Source organism: Leptodactylus fuscus, chromosome 3, assembly GCF_031893055.1.
Source record: "Leptodactylus fuscus isolate aLepFus1 chromosome 3, aLepFus1.hap2, whole genome shotgun sequence".
Classification (NCBI taxonomy): domain Eukaryota; kingdom Metazoa; phylum Chordata; class Amphibia; order Anura; family Leptodactylidae; genus Leptodactylus; species Leptodactylus fuscus.
In genome coordinates this window covers 185,467,746-185,490,068 of record NC_134267.1, presented here as the reverse complement: position 1 = coordinate 185,490,068, position 22,323 = coordinate 185,467,746, and the positions used below count along the sequence as shown (strand labels likewise).

The following is a 22,323-nucleotide window of genomic DNA, read 5'->3' as shown; positions in this document are numbered from 1 at the left end:
CAGAGTAATAGCAATGTTATTAGACTATGCTACTGCTTTATGATTGGTGGCACCCCGATCTCTAGAAAAACAAAGTTAGTGGTTTGGCCTACATAGCCCTGGAAATGCCATCATGTATAACTGGGAAACGTTTGATTGCCCTATAACATTTATCAGATATCCCTAAGGTGTAAATGGATTAGTACTGTTAGTCTGACTTCTTGGATCACAAGACTAGGACACTCCAAGCCTTGTGTGTGAATGAGGCAGTACTGCATACATGACCAGCACTCCATTCACTTCTTTGGGACTGATGGAGACAGCACACTAAGGCCCATAGAAGTAAATATAGCACCCTAGTCATCACACATTTATCAACTACCCTGTATTGATGGGAATGTCCCTCGAGTTTGCTTGAGATATGCGCTGTTAATAGCAAACCCATATTAGTCCTAATATTAATAGGGCAATGACAGGTTACTGTACAAGGCCATGGTTTGCACTTATTTTACACTTTGCACTTCTCTATGTTGGCAGAAAAATCTGCTTCAAAATCAAAAGAAAAGAAAAAAAAAAAAAAAAAAAGATTGTGTAAAAAAAAAAAAAAAAAAGGGCTAAACGTCAACATTTGTTTGCCATAGGGTGCAACGACATGCCATTCAATACCAACCTGTATATAATCGACAGGATTCTTTCCTTCCCCTTCTTCAGACACCAGGGCTTTGCCCTGTTCTCGTAGATACAGACTCATGCACTCACACATTGTCTTTAGGCCATTTGGGACTCTACTGAACAACTTGTACATACATGCTAGATCTGAAAGTAAGTGTCAAAGAAATACACAGATAAAAGAGATGAAAAACAGGAATAAAATCTGTATGCATCACCCTAGAGGTAAAATACTTTAAGTTTCTAACTTGTGGAAGAACAGTGTCTCTATTTAGGATTTGTTGCAGTCTCACCCATTAATAAAGTTGGCTGGCAGCTTCTAGTAGGAGTTAGAAAGCATCTATGGGCGCCTGACATTTTATTTTCCATTGGTGCAGGAATGATAATGACCAGTGTTTTACATCTAATGCCATGTTGTGTTTGCATAGGAGGAGAAGTGTCCAGTGGCCATTCACTTCGTTGTGTGGTAAAACAAGCCAACCTCTAAACATTTCCCACTTAGGCAAGTGACCACTAGAGGGCTCAGTTGCACTTACATAGACATTTCTCATTTCAAATAACTATAGTAAACTGCACCTACAACAAAGTAGTATATTTGGTAACCATTAGAACAAAGTGTTTTTGCCACAAGAAAATAGCCCTATATCTCGCCAACTACATTCAGCTCAGCCTAAGTAATAAGTAAAATGCTCTGATCCATTGGTGATGGATGCTGTCTGCGGCAATACAAGGCCGACAATCACCCAAGTATGCTTTATTTCAGGCGGTGTCCAGATTATGTTTTAAGTACTAACTTTTACCCGACAGACTGCATTTTCTACAAGTTATTGCTTTTAGCCTCAAGATGAGAAACACATGCAAAGCAAAAAGAAGTAAAAACCATGTAAGAGTAGATCGCTACCACAGAGCTTTGTGTATTTCCTTGAAGCAAACAAAAACTTATGTAGATGTATAAAGTCAGCAGATTATGAATCCAGTCTGCTACTCAGGGTCAGGAGAGAGCGAATCCTTTTTTTTTTTTTTTTTTTTTTTTTAATAAAGTGTCCCTTTGGAAAAACAATGGAGCCCATTTAGAATTTTCTTCTAAATATTAGCTTCTAAATGTAAGTCTGTCATCGGGTTCCTCTTTCCTTCCTATCAGGTTAGTAGTCTTGTTAATTTTGTGCTGATACTTTTTGTTGTACTTTTACTGTGTATGTAAACCCCTTAAGTTTACATCATCACGAAATTAATGGCACTATATTAATCATCATCATCATACTGGTGCAACTAAAAGGGTATTCAGGTCATAAGGGAGCCTTCACAAAGAGTTTACGCTCCGCTCATTCAGACACAGAAACACGTGTCAGAGTGAGCACTTCAAAACACAATCCCATAGACTTCAATGTGTGCCAGTCTTATGCGCACTACACATTGGAATCAATGGGAGGCTTTTAAACCCATTGATTTCAATGTGTAGCGCATGTAAGACTGGCACACATTGAAGTCTATGGGATTGTGTTTCACAGCAGTCACTTTGACAGGTGTTTACGTGTCTGAATGAGCGAAGCGTAACGCCGTGTGAAAGCTCCCTAAGACTTATCCCCTATCCACAGTATAAGGGATAACCGAATGGTGGGGGTCTGACCACAGCTACCCCTAATAACTAGAATGCCCTGAATGGATGCATGCTGCAGTCCAGTCATCTCTATGGGACTGAGTACAACATTATGTCCCACATAATACAATGAAGTGGTGACATGCATATGTAACCTCCTCCACCATTCATTCATTCAAGGCACACAGGAGCCTACTCTTAGTATCAGAAGGGACGCCATCTACCAGACATTTATTCCTTATCCTGTGGACAGAGAACACCTTGTTTTACTCCTTTAGGCCAAGGCCCCGCATTGTGGAAAGGCAGCTATTGTTGTTGCATTATTATTATTTTTTTTTTTTTGTCAAAGCAGCAAGGGGTGGAGTGAGCCACTGGTAAAACTATAAGTACTTCCTATATATTTCCCATTTCATTCTTTTGTAGCCAAGCTTGGCTTTGGCTCAAATAACCACAGCAAAATCTGCAACATGGGGCCCTCAGCCTTAAAGAAGACCTTTCCATGTCCTCACAGATTAGCATCAGCTTTGCTGGTACATGGTGTCAGAGATATCGCAGTATCAGCACCAATATTCCTCCACTGTCTGAATGGCTGGCCTAGCCTGCCAGCGTCATCGCTGCCGGTCTGCGAGGACATGAATAGTCCTCTTTAAGGAGGGAGGGAAGAGCAGACAAACTCTTCAGCCACTCTATAAGACATTAGACATAAGGTCGGCCAGGTGATTTAGAAATACCTTCTGTCTTTCCATTCTTCAACATATGCACTAGTCCAGAGTTCTCCATCTCCACAATAGTCTTCATGTGCTTAGAGATGAGCTCCCGCTCCACGACTTTCACAATGGGCTCCTCTGTGGATTTGTCTAGGCAGTGCATGACTCGCTCTATTTCTTCATTTATTCTAGCCTCTACTTTCTTTATATACACTGAGGCACTGTTTTCCGCTAAAAACTTCTGGCTTTCCATCTGTGTAGAAAACAAAGGCTTGGTTAGGATTTGATGACTTGAAAGACAACAGTTGTTAAAAGCGAGGAAATTATACAAATGTCTTTCATGAAATGTGACACAGAACCAACAATCTGCCAGCTTGTACACTGTAAATATGCTTCAAAGGATAAAATACGCTTCGGATGTCGACCTTGCTTTGCTTTACCCAAGCAAACTCAATAAGAACTGAGAAATATGGTGCAGCCTCCGCAAGGAGCACTAGTGAGGAAACCTAGGAAGGTTTTACTGATCTGAATAGATATGTTATCCAGAGTCTACGGTCCACAGGTGAAGGGGTATTAGGCTTGGAGCAAGTGATGCAATGTTTATGCAGAGACTTGCTGTGTGTGTGTGTGTGTGTGTGTGTGTGTGTGTGTGTGTGTGTGTGTGTGTGTATCTGGATAACCACACACAAAATCACACTTTATTCAGAGAAAAAATATGAAGGCTACACAACCACCTACCTGGAAGAACTCTGCAGACATTTCCAAAAATGGGGCTTCAAAGTCTTCTTCGTACACTGACCTGCCTTCCAAGCCAAGGATCATCAGCATCTGACAGGCATTTCTTATGGCGCCCCTGGGATGATTTACAAGACAAAAGGATATAAAATGGCTAAATGCACACGGCTCACAATGACTATAAGGTTCGTTGTTAGACTACATAGACCAGGGGTCCTCAAACTGCGGCCCGTGGGCCACATGCGGCCCGCCAAGCACTTCTGTCTGGCCCCGCTGACAACGCCGGCAGGCGTGCATTTATAATGAAGCTCCTGGGGAGCTCGGGCCAGGCCATGGAGTGCACTTCACTTAACCAATTGGAGGGCACCGCTCCCGATGTCTGTGCGACCTGCTCTGCCTCCGGCCCACTGTTTGAAAAGTTTGAGGACCTCTGTCATAGACTAATGCTACGCTTCTACCAGTACACATGTATTACAATGATATTAGCACTGGCTGACTAGGTAGACAATGACGGACATAAATGTAACAGGATGGACACCCCAAGGCGGCTTCGGAATTTGACATAGGAAAAAAATTGAAGCCCAAGTCATGGCAACACCACAACTCACATTGTTGTGGAGCTCTAGTTTAAACGGCTTTAATACTCACGTCCTATCCATAGCATAAGACATCAGTTTTAGACCAGCTGGGGCCCAATGAAGGACCCCCTGCACATTAGCTGTTTCCCCAGAGCCACTGAGAAATGCAGGTGCTCACAAACCATACTTTTAATAGCAGCCTTAGTGAGTACTGCAGTGGGTGTCTCATCCAAGTCTACTGGGTAATAGGATCAAGACAATCAAAGATGTCACGTACATGACTATGAGAGCATAAGTCAGGTCTATGGTTTAATGACATATGGATGATGTCCTTGCGTCTCCTGTGCCTCCACAGACCCCATTCATTTACTTCAGTAAGCCTGGCCAGAAATAGGACCTGTAGTGAGTTTTGCCTCCACTTACAGACCTGTGATAATATATGGTTGTGAGCATGGGGACAGAAAACAAAGTGTCTGTGCTAGCATAACAACACTGCACACAGTCATGTACATGAGGCCTTAAAGAGGACCTTTCATGGATTTGGGCACATGCAGTGTTATATACCACTGGAAAGGCAACAGTGCACTGAATTCAGCGCACTGTTGGCTTTCCCGATCTGTGCCTCAGGTAAAGCGCTATCGGTGCCGGTACCATAACTCTTCACTGTCAAAAGGGCGTTCCTGACATTCTGTCAGGAACGTCCTTCTCCACAGCAGCACCTATAGCGCTGTACAGTGTGAGCGGGGAGGAACGCCCCCCTCCCTCTTCTCACAGTGCTCGTCCATAGACTATCAGGAGGGGATGGGCCTTCCTCCCCGCTCACACTGTATAGCGCTATAGGAGCTGCTGTGGAGAAGGACGTTCCTGACAGACAGACAGATCGGGAAAGCTGAATTCAGCGTACTGTTTTCCAGCGGTATATAACACCGCATGTGCCCAAATCCATGAATGGTCCTCTTTAAATCTACGTATACATCTTCACTTCTAAACTGCTAACCAACCCCCTCTAAATAACTTGTAACATGAGGAACAATAATATTAGCAAGACCATTAAGAAAACCCGTAGAATTTTAGGCCAATTCAACGAAAAAAAAAAAAAAAAAGAAAATAAATTGGGAGACACTACAGTGAGCCCAACACCACTCACCCCCTAGAAGCTTTGATTTTACAGGTAAAAAGCTCTGTGCATAAGACATCCAACAGTCTGCACATGGAAATCTGTACTAGAGCGCAGTACCCCTTTCTGGGCCCCAAATTTATAGGAATATTCGCATCTCAGACATTAACGGCATATCCACTGGATAATATTCCAATGAATGGCACCTCATCTGGATATCTGATATATGCCGGTTCCACCTCTAGAATCCATAGCCATCTTAAGAATAATGCTCCCTTAGTGTCCCATTCTCCTGGAAGAGGTAGCTGCACCCAATCACGATGGGGTCTAAGAATTTGTCATAGATGTCTGAATTAGTTTAACAGGAGGAGTTAAATTGACAACTACATCCAAGAGAGATCTAGATCAAATTAAAACATACACCACAGAGGCTCAAAATCATTTCAGGAAAACATGGAGCAGGAGCCCACAGCTTGTGACCAGATTGGTGCTTCCATATACCAGAGGAGCTGTGGAAAACAAGAGCTGAGCAACTCACTGTACGACACTGGTGCACACAGAATCAAAAAAAATGTTCATATAACTTATCAGAATCTCTAGGTGAGGGAAAAGAAGAAAATATCATGAGTTCATTTACCTGTCCACTACTTCTCCTTTCCGCTCTCGTGCGATCATGTCTAATAATGTCTGCCGTAGGTGGTCTCTTATGCAGCCATAGCGTACAACTTGATCACGAAATATTATCAAGCCCAGGTTATAGACATTTTCCACATTGTTTTGTTGAACATAGACTCTGTCCTAAAACAAGAGACATCAACAGCACTCAGTGGCTAAAACATACAAGTCTTTTTCCTGCGGGTCGATATCCCAATTCCCACAAAGCAATAAGAAATCAGTAGGCCTCATATATACAGAGTATACAAGGTATCCACAGTACAGAGTTGCAAGGACTCGAGACTCAATCCTACGGTACTTTGTCAGGTGCTGAATACCAGAGATAATCTCACCTAAATCAATAGGGGAAAAGAAAAAAGACAAAAGGTGGCACCTACTGTAGTCTTAAGAGTAGAGGAGATGGACTATACGTGGACAATCTGTAGCCAGCGCCTATATGGGGTTGTGCTCTACATAACACTCCTCATCCCGTTTACTTGATAAGTTTAGAACATAAAATCAGTCCTACAAAATCCCCTGTATTCATCCAGATTAAATCAGAGGAATATCAAGCATTACAGAGCACTTCTATGTAACACCATGGCTTCCTTGTAGTTCTACTAATATTCTTATTACAGACAACCCCTGGAGTCTGGGATCAGCCAATCTCTGCATTTTAGATGAACTCAATAGTTTGCCAGTAGCTTCAGACTCGGGCTCATATAAGGGAACCCTGATTAGGGAACCTCATTCTATCTCAGGGTATAGGAATAGGGTTATCCCTTTACAGGGTTTGTCCAGTCTATTACTTGGAGTAAATGCACACCCTAGTTTGGAGACACTTACCATGTACATGAGAATATCTCTAATCATTACCATGGCAGTCTGGTGGTCATTCCATGCCTGGTTAAGGGTCTGCAGGAAGTTATTATTTAACGAGTTTAAGACATCATCTCGAACCTATAAATAGAGAGAACACAAATGTATAAAATCATTACCATAAATCTACAAGGTATCCTGGAATATAAAGAACAAATTGCATATCTCCATGTGGTTACATTTTTTCTGTTATAGGAGAACAATGAAAATAAAGGCATGGCTGGATCAGTCATATGGTGGACCCCTTTAAGAGATATTTGCCTGGATAGTAATACTGATGACGACTTCTTGTCAGCACTGGATCCTGTAGATAGGAGAGATTTGCCGAGACAGCTTAGGAGCCGCGCCAAATCCAGTTGTAAAGACTGTCATCTTGGGTACAGAACTTTTGACAAGAGCAGCCTCCTCATTCAATAACCATGACCAGCTACCCATCTAAATAAGACCCGTGTTGGTAAGTGTGCACACCAAACTTTCCGAGACTGTTATCAGGCCTGTAGTCAGTATAGTTAGTGGTGTTTGTAACAGGCCACAACATAACGCAGCTGTGGGACATTGGAATAAGTCCTCCACCCGTGATATCTGTTCAGCAACAAACTCGTTTGTTTGTTCTTTGACACTTATTTGTGGATATGTAAGTAGTTTATAAGACTGTAAGCTGTAGTGCTACACCACCAGTATGCCCATGACACACACCCCACATAACTGTTCCATGTTTCACAGGATTAATAGATATATGGCGGTCGATCTATCCGAGCACGCTGGTAGGTAAAGTTACTTTGTATATCTATAGCACATATTTTCGGGCAACACGCTGTGTACCACAGTGGCCTCGGCTCATACCTGTATGTATGTAATTTTGAGTTAGTACCCGTGGTTTTTGGAAAATTCAGTTTTGGCTAAACGTTTAGTTGAATAGTACAACATTACACACACACACACCATAAAGTATGCATTAAAATTGTTAAAACAAACCATTCACAAAGCCTGAGGCTGCACTACTGAGACACTGCTGACAATTTCTGTTTTGTCGTTCGGGTTAATATAAATGGAGGAAATGAACTAGACTGGTGTAATACAAAAACTGTCCCACTCCACAGCAACTGCTATAGAAGAATGTAAATTGTGCTGTGTGAACAAGACTCAATCTTATGTTTCAATAAGGTTTTAATTGTAATCATTTTTTTTTTTATCTCAAATCTCCCATTTCAATGGACTCCCCCAGCAGTGCTGCCTCAGGCTGTCAATAATACTTCAGTACTTGATACTGATATTTCTTTTGCCAGGATGTTTGTTGCTTATATAGGACTATTATATATATATATATATATATATATATATATATATATATATATATATATATATATATGCACTTTAATGTATTACAGAAGTCCCACAAACAAAGGCCCATGGTGGACCAAAAACAGGCCCTGCTATAGAGAACATCATTTATTCCTCATGCTGTGTGAACAAGCGGTTTCTTTTTATATTGGAATAAAGTTTTCTTGATCTTCATCTTGGAGAGCTGAAGTAACTACTTTACACACGGTGACAGATTTAGCGGTATCTTCTGGCACCACGTCGTCGTCTGGCCGATTCCCTTGAACAAGTGTGTAGATCTTATTTTATTCAGGCCAACAGACAGACAAGATAAATGGTCCTTTACATCATACACACTCCCCTCCGAACCCAAGAGCATGTCTTTTAGGCCTTTGTCAGGTGAGTACAAGTCATTGTGCTGTATGGGATTAGCAGACCGTTTTACTACCTAGTATTTAGCCAAAAATCACCACATGTATCAGTATGGGATTTCTAGTTAATTGTACTGCTCCCTTTAAGAAATTTTCGGACTTTTTCTTATAACTGCATCTGTTATATAGACAGCTTGCCCTAAAAACTATTTTTTTCTTCACATTGTGAAATAACGTTCACCACATCTCACAAGACCACACCTTCACAGAAAAGTACAAGTCATCTCGGCAGAGGCAGCAAACATCTGAGGTCATTACCGTGTTGTGGAGAAGAGAAACAAGACAACAAGGATCGGCCCTGTACAGCGCTGTGTGAATGAGCCTAAAGCTAAGGAGCATACATTCAGTTACAGCTGCCTGAACTTACATAACCCATAGTATAACAGATACCACTTAAAGGGAACCCGCCATTCTGGAGCATCAGTTCTTATAACTAGGTTTTACTAGTCCTCCGTTATTCCTCCCAGAGATATACCAATAAGATGACAACTGGGTTTTACCCGTCCGGGGGTGCTTTATAAAAATAAAGATGTAATAAACCAAATAAAGCAGGAGAGGTGACTGGTTCATTGTAAAGGTAAAGTCAGGCTCTTACATTACACCTTACTATATATGCTGTCTGTTTTTTCAGTCTGCAAAAAAAAAAAAAAAAAAAAAAAAAAAATTTCTAATTTTTGATTATCAGGACGCTGTATGACTCACCTCCAGGCTCCTCCAAATCCTGTGCATGTGCTCCTGCCTTTATTCCATGGGCATACGCATGGTGGCAAGGTGTATTCCATCACAGCAGAGATTACTATGGGGCATGTGTAATATCTGCAGGTCCCTGGTGGGGGCTACTGAAGTCAGGGGGTGTCATCAACACTGGAGCAGAGGGGTTGGGATCCCCAAACAGGGACTTTCCAGCCATTGTAATGATAATAATAATAACCCATTCTTAGGATAGGTCGGACACCAAGCACCCCCACCAGTCAGCTATTTCCTGCAGCCTCCAGCACTGGAACTACTACAGTTCAGCTGTCCTACAAGTGAGTCCAAACATAAGTAAATGGCTGTAGTATGCAACAATAAAACAGGTACAACATGCACAGCAGGGTAGTGCTCAAAATGTAAAAAATATAAGGCTTTATGCACACTTCTGTGGGGAGAAAAAGTTCACAATTATCTATTTTTGTCTAACCCACTGAAAAAGCTCATAGGTGCACAAATGCACTCCAAAAATCACAGGTAATAATAGTAAATGTAACCTTTGTGTGGGGAAAAAAAAACTAAATAAAATATCAACAGGTTCATGTGCTGTCCATGGAAAACACAGACTCCTCATGGATAAAAAGCAGTGACTTGTGAATAAGGCTTTATACACGATTGGTGGTTTTCCGATGGATATTGTTAGATCACATCATTTGGGAGGTGAGCCTATGGCAGTGATGGCGAACCTTTTAGAGACCAAGTGCCCAAACTGCAACCCAAAAACCACTAATTTATCACAAAGTGCCAACATGGCAATTCAACCTTAATACTGAACGGATCCACAATTGTGGACAATTAAGGACCCTCAAAATACGGTCAAGTGAATGGGGCTTTACAGAGCATTCAATATTGCAAGCAACTTTGTACTGCGTTTGGTACTTTTAAACAATTAATGTTCACTATTTACATTGTACAAATCTGTTTTATCGTGACCACGTAATGTTCTTATGACCTGTAGTAATTCCACATGTCTGGTATAAAAACAGATACTGTGTGATATAAATAGTGAAGGACTCCCACATGGTCCAATCTGCTCCACAGCAAACCCCACACAGTACAATATGCTCCACAGTGGCCCCCACACAGTCCAATTGGCTTCACAGTATAATCTGCTGCAAAAAGGACCCCACACAGTACAATCTACGCCACAGTGGTCACCACACAGTACAATCTGATCCACAGTGGCCCCCACACAGTACAATCTGCTCCATAGTGGTCACCACACAGTACAATCTGTTCCATAGTGGCCGCCACACAGTATAATCTGTTCCATAGATGGGTGCCCACAGAGAGGGCTTTGAGTGCCACCTCTGGCACCTGTGCCATAGGTTCGCATTCACGGGCCTATGGCTACTGAGAAAAGTTGCCGAGTTTCATCTTTTCCCCATCCTCACTGATATTCATAAGAATTGTAGATATTTCTTAATCATCTCGGTGCAGACTCCGCAATTTCAGTTGTGCCGTGTAACATATACCAGAAAGTCTGCATCAAATATGCAACTACAGGAAAGAAACATTGTATAAAATTTTTTGGTTTTATTAAAGCTAAATTAACACGTCTGCCTATTGTTAGGAGTACAAAAAAAAAAAAAAAAAGCACTGATGGATTTGTACAATGACACCCCACAGACCTTACTGAACATAAAGCGGTTGACAATTTCGGATGGCCTTCACACAACCTCAGGCACTGTTATTCGCACAGGCTTAGATGTGGGTATTAACAAGAACAGCCATCTTTCCTGAGCTGTTAACAGCATTCACAGTTATGCTTTACAGCACCGACAGACCATAGGAACCTTCAGAAGTGACTTGTGGACATGGCCCTGCAAATTGTGCAAAGGTCACTGTGCAGGGAGGGGAGACGAGCTGTGACCGTCACCTATTTTCATTGATTGACCCGGTTTTATTTAGATATAGGCGATACCTTTCATCTCAGAAGTGATCTCTACAGAAAAGATGGCCGACAGTACTAGGAATCAGTGCGAGGTGTCTGGAATATCTTTCTCAGGAGACCCAAAGGTGGAATTGTTGGGAACAGTGGGGGGAATTGGAGTCTTTATCAAGACCGGAAACCCATAGCCAAGTTCCTGGTGCATAAACATCCATTACTGAAGCCTAAATTGATAAATTCTTTTAATGGAACAATATGGGAGAAAAAGCTATCTATGAAACAAAGGCAGACACAGGTTTGAGAAGTTCTGGGACAAATGGGTCGACTACCAGGGTCAGGCTTTGCCAACCCTTATTAAAGTGAGTTTTCCACGCGATGGGCCCGTTCCAACGAAGTAACGCGGTGCTGAATCTGACACGTAAACTCGTGTCAGAGTGAGCACTTGAAAACAGAATCCCATTGACTTCAATGGGTGCCGTCTTACACGCGCTACATATTGAAATCAATGGGTTAAAAAGCATCCCATTGATTTCAATGTGTAGTGCGCGTAAGACGGCACTCATTGAAGTCAATGAGATTCTGTTTTGAAGCGCTCACTCTGACACATGTTTACATGTCAGATTGAGTGCCGCATTACTTCGTGGGAAGGGGCCCTAAGGAGAATGGGGATTGTCTCAGGGAATACTGCTTCTTGGAGACTCCTCTACAATTCTTCATGGGCAAATAACAGGGAAAAGTGGGGGATACATTGGGATATTTTCTATTATGTTTGTTTGTATAGTCTGAAAATCGTAACAGATTACAGAAGAGGTTTTCTTCTGGTTAAAAATACCAATTGAGCTAGCCTAGGTAATCAATATGAAATGTGTCAGTTTGACACCTTGCATCCTCACTAGCTGATACACAGAGAATGGAGCAGGAAGCAGACAGCGCTGTTCTCTGTGTAGTGTTTCGAGTCACTGCAGCTTAGCTCTAGTTCATATGAATAACCTGCCTGGCCACTATACAGAGAACAGATCTGTCTGCCTCCTGCTCCATTCTCTGAGTATCAGATGCTGGAAACAGTTGACCTGTGAGAATCTTGGGTGTCATTTCTTACCGATCTGACATTGACAACTTTTCTCTACGATAGGTCATCAATATTTTTAGCCTGGAAAAAAACCAAGGCTAAGGCACCATCTTGCTGAAACAAAGGGTATTTTTGTTGAAGATTTTGCAACAGCATTTTGAGCTAATGCCAAAAACGGCTACAAAAGGAATGTGAGATTATAGAAAGTTCTTATACTTCTACCTTCTGCTGAAAACACTCCCGGCTTCAGCTCAAAAACCACAGCCAAACCTGAACAAAAAAATGGGTTAATTTTGTGCACATGATCTGAAAGTAATAAATGTGCTGCCTCATAGCGTTAGCTTTTGACGTAAGAGGACGTACAAGTAAGGATCCGAGAGTCTTATACCTGATTTTAAAAAAAAGGGGTTGGGGGGGGGGGGGGGATTATTTACTGCTAGTATATATGACTGCATTAGGGTCTTGACACTTATAAGAAGGGGGCAAATGTGGGACAAAGAATAACGTACTGAATCTCCTCTGTATTGGCTAGTTAAAAATTGCTACATTAAAAACAAAAAAAGAAAAAGTGAGCACTTTAGAATTTCAATGGGAATAGAAGCGTAAAAATTGATTAAAATAGATAGATAGATGGATAGATAGATAGATATCACAGGTGACCTTTTTCTCATAATTCTGCATTGTGCCATCCCTCTGTTATTCTTCCTAGAAATGCATGTATAACAACCATTTAGGGCTACCTGTTTGGAAGGGGGGGGGGGGGGTGACCCTACCCAATATGACAATGTCAAGCTGTGAAGCAAAAAAAAAAAACAAAAAAAACTTTTGCAAGTCTTCAGTAGGTGATACTGAAGACTTGCAAAAGTTTTTTTTTTTTTTTTTTTTTATATTTTATAACCACTGGCTAACACGGTACCAAAACAAACATTTTCCTTTTACCAAGCTGTGAAGCGACATTTTGCCAAAGAGAACTACAAGACTAACATATTAACTTAAATCATAAATGTAGCAGCAATAACAGAGGAATTGTATATCAGAGGTAGAAAAAGATGTGTCACAATTGCTATTGCCTAGGGAATACAAACATTTGCTAAAACAGACGACAGTCATTTTCTGATGACATTCCCTTTAATGTTATGGTTGCAGACAGGGCATACTGTCGTTTTAAAATATATACAAAATTGTTGCCTGTGAACGAAAGCGCCCCTGGAGGAAAAACATGATCTAGTATTAGAATATCTCTGACAATCCTTATTAATCTCTGGGGATGACATTTGTTAACCCCCCTACCCCTCCTTCCTTTACAAACCTACCAGGAGTCTACCAAGAGATTTGCCTACACGCAGGAATTCATGTTGTATATACCAATGCATTAGCTCTAGACGGTGCAGAGGTATAGCCTGAGGGGGCCCGAAGGCCCGTCTACCTTGTAATAAGACGCCAGTATTTTGCATATCACATGGTACACAGGGCCCAGGGGCTTCAGCAATGTGTTAGTTTGTAGAAGCTGCTTAGAGTTGCACATGGGCAGATCTTCTGTCAAGTGTCATTCCACTCCAGTGACTCAAACTACATGTGTGGTTCCTGAACACAAGTAAATATATAACACATGAACATCGTAAGGGGGACGTCTCCGCAGACTCCTCTGTGAACCAGAGAGGGAATCACACACAATGTCCCTCGCCATGGCAAAGAAGCCTCACATATTCATTTGTATGGCATTATGTAATGCTGCAGTCCTCCCAGCAGAGGTCACTGCAGGGGAAACAAAAAAAAATCTTAGCTGCAACGGTCTGAGGAATCTTGGAATATAAGTCACATCCTTGCCAGACTGGCTGCAAAGGATCATGTGACAGCACAAGAGTGTCCACACGTAATTGGGTTTTCATGTAGCATAGAAGCTAAGGGTGTATTCACGTCCAATTAGCAGGTCCATAAAATGGATGGGAGATTAAGGATATCCATAAGGTTTTTTCACTGCACAAAGTGAAATATTTATTGATTATTGGCTGGTACTTGTTAGTGTTTAAGTTGTTAAAGACGTGCGGTGATTGACAAGCATCAGCCGATAACCAATAATTGCTTTACTTGGACAAACGAACCCTGTCAGCACAGCTCGGTGCGTGGCCTGCATGTGGCAGCATCCTTATAGTGCTTTTTTACAGCCCACCCATTTTATAGGGTTGAGGACACTTGTGCAGAGGTCAGCAACCCTTGACATGAGTGACATAGTTTGGGACCTGAAAGTACTATGAAGAGGGAGCTTTTTTTTTGTGCTCTGCTACAGGACACTCCACCTCCCCTTGCTACCGTCTCTGCCCACCAGGGGGTGAAGAACGCACAGGAGGCGGAGCTCATCACTGTACAGTACAAGCATCCTGCCTGCTACAGTCATGTGTACCTGCTCTCTGCACAAAGGAGGAGGAGGAAAATAAAAAATAAAAATACAATAAATATAAATATATATATATCTATATATATATATCACACAAACACCACGTCAATGCTGGAGTTACTATCACTATTAATTTCATTAGTCTGGGGTTATTTAGGATTAGTAATTCCATGTCCCTCACGTTAACCCCTGTGTGCTTTATTGCTTTATGTGAGGATTACTAATATGTGAAACATATTGGGGGTACTAATAAAGAACCTCATTAATGAAGATATTAAATTAGTACCTCCATGTGTCTCAGCAACCTTTATGTAAAGTCTATAGGGGTTAATGTGAGGGACAGGATGGGGTTAATAGCTGGTAATATGACATACTTTTTATCTGCTATTACGGATAAACGTACAGATCCAAGCATTTCAATGGGCCCATACAGGCAGACGTCATTTTTTGCGGCTGTGTGTCTGGGCCAAGTTGAAGCCGGTCCTAAATCAGTCCACATCTGCAGCCCTGTCAATTCATTTTTAATATATGGGTCAGTGAAAACCACATGCATGCCGTTTGTCAGCACCCCTAGGCCTCCTGCACACACACTGTGTACCCAGATGTGGCTATAGCCAATACCAGTGCCCAGGCACCGTTTCACTTACAGAAAATTGGAAGTACCGGCGGCTGGGGACTGGTTGCAGCATCCAGGTACATAGTGTGCCACCTCACTGCCCCAGTCGCAGACATTTACCACTCATTGCTGTTTGCACATGTACTTACATTGCTTCTATTGGAAAAGTACAGTTGTATCCAGTATGGCAGCACCCCTGTGTTGTGGTTTGTGCTATATGACTTTAGTGTAGGGGGACGTCAGCCTTACAATTATTACCCCTGCACTTTAAGTGGCTCGTTTTTTATTTTAATCGGCATGCCGTATAAATAAATTTGCCTACCCATGCTTTAGTGGATGAAGTAAGTCTTCTATTAGGACCACACACTGATATCTCTACAGGTCTGCCAGTGACAGGTTCTCTTTTAAGCTCTTCATTATAAATTTACAACGTCCTACTGAATGAAATATTTGACCACATCCAAGAACCTTGCCCAATTTATTCCAAAATACCTCAAGGAATTTTCAGTTCTTGCTGTGGAAGTAAATCTGTTAGTCTGATTATTGCTCAGCTATAAAGTACATTGACTATTAACTACACATTCCTTCACAGGCACACTGTCTGTCCGCCTGACATCAAGAGACACAGGAAGCTTGCTGCCATTTGTGCCAGGCCCTGTGGTTACCTTATTTATGAGATGCTCCGTCACCACTTCTCTAAGCCCCGTGTATAGCTTCTCTCCGTGTTTATGCAGCACCATGGTATATGCATTTCTATACAGTTCTTCAAAACTTAATCCACTGTTGTTCTTGCGCTGGATTTCTTGAATCGCATTCTTTAGCAGATCCCAAATGCTATTGACATACTTTTCATCCATAGTCATCTGTAAAAGATCAATACATGAAAAACAATTGTCAATGTGAATCTGAAACCATATGATTACATGGCAATGGAGTTTACAAAAATCTGTAATTCAGGGCATACTGTGGATTCTCAAGTCTGGAATTGACAAGGATTTCACCCTACAGGGAACGTGCATGGTGGACGAACAGCCACATCTACACTTGACTAAGCCTACGTATCTAAGCTTAGTGTATTTGGCAAGACTTGGCTTCTCAATCTATCACCAAAGGGAAATCGCCAAAAGTCTGTTCCAAAATATTTAACAATCTCCATTTTGATGTGTCAATGAAAATAGGTGAATCAAATTGAAAGGGGTATTCTCTAGTATCCACAAGATAGGGGACAACTTGCATATTTGTTGGGGTTCGACTGCTCACGGTCGCACCAATTCTGGGAACAGGGAAGTTGTGTCCCCAAATCTGAATGGAACAGAGTCAGGAGCTTTCATATCAATGAAAGTGAAGGAGATATTAAGGGATGGGATTTTCTCCCATTGTATCCTGCTCTCAAGATAGGACAGCAGAGTTCACCTAAAAGAGTAGCAAAAATAAAATAAAATAATACATATAATTGTGTCCAGACTGGTCTGGCTGTCAGCAGGCTGGTGCAGGCACAGAGTGAAGCATTTGCAGTATTGTGTGCGCTCTGCAGTCTGGCTACCTGTCAGTGTCAGAGGAAGCGTGGGAGCGTAGCGCGCTTAATAATACCACAGTACACTAGCTGACCTGCACAAGGCTGTAACAAGCACACTGCACCATGTCATACACCGCTGTATATCTGTGCGATAAACGGCAGGTACAGAAGGATTCACATTCTGCTAATAACACTGTATATGGCATATCAAAGAGGGAGAATTCACACCCATGAGGTTATAGGAAATCCATAACAAAATCAACTTTTGTTACAGGCTGATCTTTATCTGGGTTACAACCTATGCATTGTACCCGTCACAGATAACAGCAGAATCATAAAAATCAATAGTTTAGGTGTGACCAGAGGCCAACATGAAATAAAACGTACAAGCAGAAAAGCCCTTATAATGAAGGGAAAGTAGTATGTGCCCTCTCCATGTGTCAGCCTGCAGCCCTCTGTGACACAGGCGTGGGTCAGTAACCTGCTGGTCTCTATCACCTATGTCTGGTGGAGGGGCAGACATAACTAACTTTGCACCCTACTGCATAAGGGGGGGGGGGGGGGGGGGGGGTTGCAGACCAAAAGCTCAAATAGGCTTGAGGACTCCCCCACATCACAGACCGCTACAGGGAAGGGAAGTAAGGTGGGGACTTTTTCCGTTACAAACTATGTTGGGTAGAGCCACTTAAAGGGCATTATATTGTACGGGGTCACATAGTGCTCTGGTATGGTTAGAGGCTTAACATTACACAAATTTGCTGCTGCGTCGTGTTGTGCCAAAAATCCTTTAAAAAAAAAAAAAAATTCCTTGATGAAATTTGTGTGTGATAAAAGGTAACCCTAGTGACATTTGGGTAACACTACTACTACTACTACTACTGGATGTTAAAACTGGCCCACTGGGGAGCAATATTACTTTATAGTACACTATTTGCTGGTCAGTTATTTTTGAGGGCACTGTGTATAGCATGAATATGTATATTCTTCAGGGAGGCTACCCGTATGGCACCATAAGGATCCATGCACATGTCCGGGCGTGCTATCCGAGGGGGTGCTGATGGTTGGTTCTGGAAAATAGAGCAGGTCCTATTCTTCTCCGCGTCATTGGAACACAATGGATCAGAAGCCCCCCATAGAAACAAGTACATCACGGAATACACTCGGATGTCACAGCTCAGATGGACACTCAGTGTTGTGCATAGTGTCTTACAGTATTTGTGGCCATAGTATTAGGGGCAGCAGCAGGGTGATTATATATATCTATAGATAGAGGACCTAACAACTTTTTTGCATCCTTCCATAGCACAGCTCCTCTGATTCCGCTGCATTTGGGCTTTTTGTTCTCTAGGCCCCACTGTTCCTCGGTTAGAGCAGAAAGACAGAGACTGCACGCCTTCTGAAACTAAACAACTGATCAGGAACAGTGAAGCTTGAAGGAGGGGAAAAAAAAAAAAATATCAGATGATCAGTGCCAATTGAAGTTAGTGGAAGTTCTACTTTAACCGTAACTTGACGCAGACTTTTTTTTTTCCATTTTTCACTACCTTTATTCCAAAAGCCATGACTTTCTATGAAGCATGTAATACCATACAGAATAGTATGACATATTACAACTGCTAATAAAGAGAAAGATGACAAGACCTCTAAATGAAAAAGTGAAATCCTGGATGTGTGGGCACTGCGGCAAGCCGAGTATTCATTTCCCTCCCCGCAGTGCTCTGCAATTTGTAAAACTCATGAGAACAGATGGCTTGTTCCCATTCACATGCAGACCTCTCATAGACAACAATCTATTCCACAATAACGTGGTTGAGACACGCTGTACAAATCCAAGCTGGCAGAAACCTACACTGTAACATTCACAAATCCGCCTGCCGAAAATACCAAGACGATCTTAGCTAGGCTTCCAGTCAGGGAACCAAATAAATGGTGAGGGAAGAGAGCGCCACAGAGGCTAGAAAATACCAATACTGTTGTGTAGTCGTGATTGTTGCTGAGCTCTGCTACACTTGGTAATAGCTCTCGACTACACTAGATCTAGGAAGATAATGATCAACAACTGTATAAAATGAGGCTATAAAGCAATTACTTATAGATTACATATAAATGGAGGTACTATTAGAGATGAGTGAAAGGTGGTGTAAAATAGCCCGATAAAGTGGAGGAGGAATACGGTGGCTCAGTGGTTAGTACTGCAGCCTTGCAGCGCTGGAGTCCTGGTGTTCAAATCCCACCAAGGGGAAAAAAAACCATCTGCAAGGCGTTTGTATGTTCTCCCCGTGTTTGCATGGATTTCCATCCCATATTCCAAAGGCATACTGATAGGGAAAAATGTACATTGTGAGCTCTAAGTGGGGCTCACAATCTACATTAAAAAAAAAAAAAAAAGTGGAGGAGGAAGCACATTTCTTTAATAAGATATAAAGGGGGTCTGTCACCCGAGCATAGCATATCAAACCAGCCCCACAGAGAGTCACCTAAACAAAGTTTTCCCCTCATGAATTGGCGCCTTCATTTCCAAGACATTGGAGTTTTTGCCAATATTCTAAGGAGCTCTTAGGAGCAATGAGGGTGCTGCTGCTTACCTCTCCAGAGCAATAACCTCACTGCTCCAGCTTGTCAAGTATCTGATGTCTGGGTTGGTTATAGGTTAACAGCAGATATCACCAAAATAAAATGAATGTGCAAATCTCTCATGTGCATTACCAACCATGTCTCAAACACGGTGAGCCCAGGAGTGCCAAGACAAGTGCCTCTCCGAGGCCATTACAAGACCCCTTTACACGGCTAAATGAAGAGGATGGAGAAGACCATTATCATCAACAGCTATTAAAAGGTTACTAATGTGCGGTTACTTCATCAGCGTAATAACACGTCTAGTACATGGAGGTAAGACCAGACAAGGCTGCACTCCACAGGTAAGAAAAGAATTGAAAAAAACTGCACATTCGGCTGTAACCGGAAAGCAGGCAAAGAAAGGCATTGTCGTATGGCACCATGCTGAAATAAATCTGTTTCTATAGAAACAAGTTATCAAGAGGCTTCTGATGTAACAGAAAGGAAGTTGGAAAACCCCTTTAAGCCATTAAACCCCTGAAAACAGACAATTTTAGAACATGGGGGGAAAGAAAAAAAAAACCTTAAAATATGTTAGATTTTAAAGGCTGTTCCAGCGTCACAAACATTAACTCAATACATATAAAATGAAGCAATTCTTCAATAAATCCTAGTGAAAAAAAATTCTCTTTTAATTTTACAGGCTCTCCATGGTAACAGACAACAAAAACCTTGTGCAGTGCAACAATGCAGTAAAACTTTCTCTTATCTGATTCTGACTTAGAAAATGGGAATTGGGTAAATCGAAAAAGGTAAGAGGCGGCCAGACTCTGAATCTGATGTCCATTGTCATGAAGACGTTTACTGCTGTGCAAGCTATGGATTTATTTGATTTCCAAAATAAAACCAGATATTTTTTTTAATTCTAGTTATAATGTGGTGAGAAAAAAAAAAAAAGTGTTCACACTACTGGATAAGCATGCTCACTCCTCATATAGATATGGTTCAGTGGCACCCCGATTATTAGACTAGCAGAGCGCTGCGGGGTAGCGCTGCACGGACCCCCCCCCCCCCCCATGTTCAGTCTCTTCTGTCAGTCCTCCGCCTCGCCGTGACATCTCCAACCAATCTACACTTGTTGCTTTCACATAGTAGAATAGAGCATAGAATTGTCATATTAACAGGGGAGAAACTAGGCTCCATCACCTATGGGGGGCGCTGATGTATAGGAGTAACTAAGTTTAGCCTATGCATTGTGAAAACTTTTACCCCCACAGAAGTGTTAGAAACCAAAAACACAGGGTCAAGTTTGTTCTGCCATGAGGCTTCTAGCTTTATTCATGTCACTATGGTCTATAATGGTCAGGTTACTTTGACTACAGATCATGTTAATGGCAGAAAAATTTGCCAGGATTGTAATTTTGATTAAATATCCTTAGGATAGGCCATCAGTATAAGACCGGCGGCAGCCGCAGTCCACCAACCATCCGTATGAAGAGACTGCATTGCTTGGGCGATAACTATGACTTCTTTAGAGATGAGAGAGTACTGTTCGGATCAGCTGATCCGAACAGCACGCTCCATAGAAATGAATGGATGCACCCGGTACTTCCGCTTTGACGGCGGCTGGCCACTTAACCCACTGCGTGCCGGCTACGTCCATTCATTTCTATGCGAGCGTGCTGTTCGGATCGGCTGATCCGAACCGTACTCGCTCATCTCTAGAGTGAGGCATTTTTTTTACCAAATATCAAGCACACCCTAATATACTGCATAGTGGCTATGTTTGGTATTGCAGCTTAACACCATTCACTCAAATGGAGCTATTCAGTAGGTGACCTGTGACAGTAAGGTATAGAATTAGATATTGATCAATATTTAACTTCCTGAAAAACTGTAAGGCAGGGGGCGACTCAACAGCTGCAATGTACAGGTCAGATTTAGGCTTCATTTACATCTGCATTAGTGTCCGTTCAGGGGGTCCGCTTGTGGACCCCTAGAACAAAAACCTAATCTGCATAAAAGCGGTTACCTTAGGAAACACGCAGACCACATAACCTATAATGGGGTTCGTGTGGTTTCCACACGAACAATGCAGAGAGAATAGTGTTGCTTGCCGCGCTTTTTTCTATGCATTTTTCATGAAGAAAGGGGTACGGAATCCCCGAATGCAGATGTGAACCGGGCCTATGACTTACATGTGATGCAAAAAGTTTTCACACCCATTTTTCTTTTATTTTTAAGGGAGACAACATCAATGTTGGATCTATGGGGGTCCAAACTCATGGAACAGTCAGGCGGCCTTTCAGTTTTAACAAGGTATATGACCCCATTTGTACAAGCTGCAGTAAGCAGTACAAGACACCGAGCTAAATGACAAACCCTTCACTATGGTTAAAAGCACGGATGTCAGATGTGGGGCACCCTCTGGTTAAACATTGGTGGCCTATCCCGAGTATAGACATAACAGTAAATTATCCTAGAAATGCTTTGGCATAGTCAAACACATTGAGCAGCTTGGTACGTATAAAAGAGGCCATTTCTTCCCCACATACACACTTCTAGGTCTATTATGCTGTAAAAAAAAAAAAGTCCAGGTCATAGTGACTCATGAAAAATAGTATTTATCTGTCAGAAGGAGCACATGACTAAGGACAGAAGATCATTCCTGATAGAGATATTCTCATGTGTGCAGTATGGATACAATACACATGAATACATACGCTTTAGTGATATACAGATATACGCAGTGTATCAGAACAAGCTCAGCTGTCAGGTCCACAATATACTACATTATATGAGCATACTATAGACGGAGAGATGCTGAGCACAGGAATATAGAGCTGAAGAGTTGTTCATGTAAG

General features: G+C 42.0%; 1 protein-coding gene across 2 annotated transcripts in view; it reads right to left on the bottom strand.

Moving 5' to 3' along the window:
- The window catches only part of CUL3 (cullin 3), a 45,186-nt gene that overhangs the window by 12,840 nt on the left and 10,023 nt on the right, over positions 1–22,323 (bottom strand). For both annotated transcript variants that reach the window (XM_075268869.1, XM_075268868.1), the window contains exons 2-7: positions 16,053–16,250; positions 6,883–6,996; positions 6,020–6,180; positions 3,691–3,805; positions 2,977–3,205; positions 650–795 (exon numbers count right to left, since the gene is read on the bottom strand). In XM_075268869.1, coding sequence (XP_075124970.1) covers positions 650–795; positions 2,977–3,205; positions 3,691–3,805; positions 6,020–6,180; positions 6,883–6,996; positions 16,053–16,250 — 963 coding nt within the window. The remainder of the gene's footprint in view (positions 1–649; positions 796–2,976; positions 3,206–3,690; positions 3,806–6,019; positions 6,181–6,882; positions 6,997–16,052; positions 16,251–22,323) is intronic.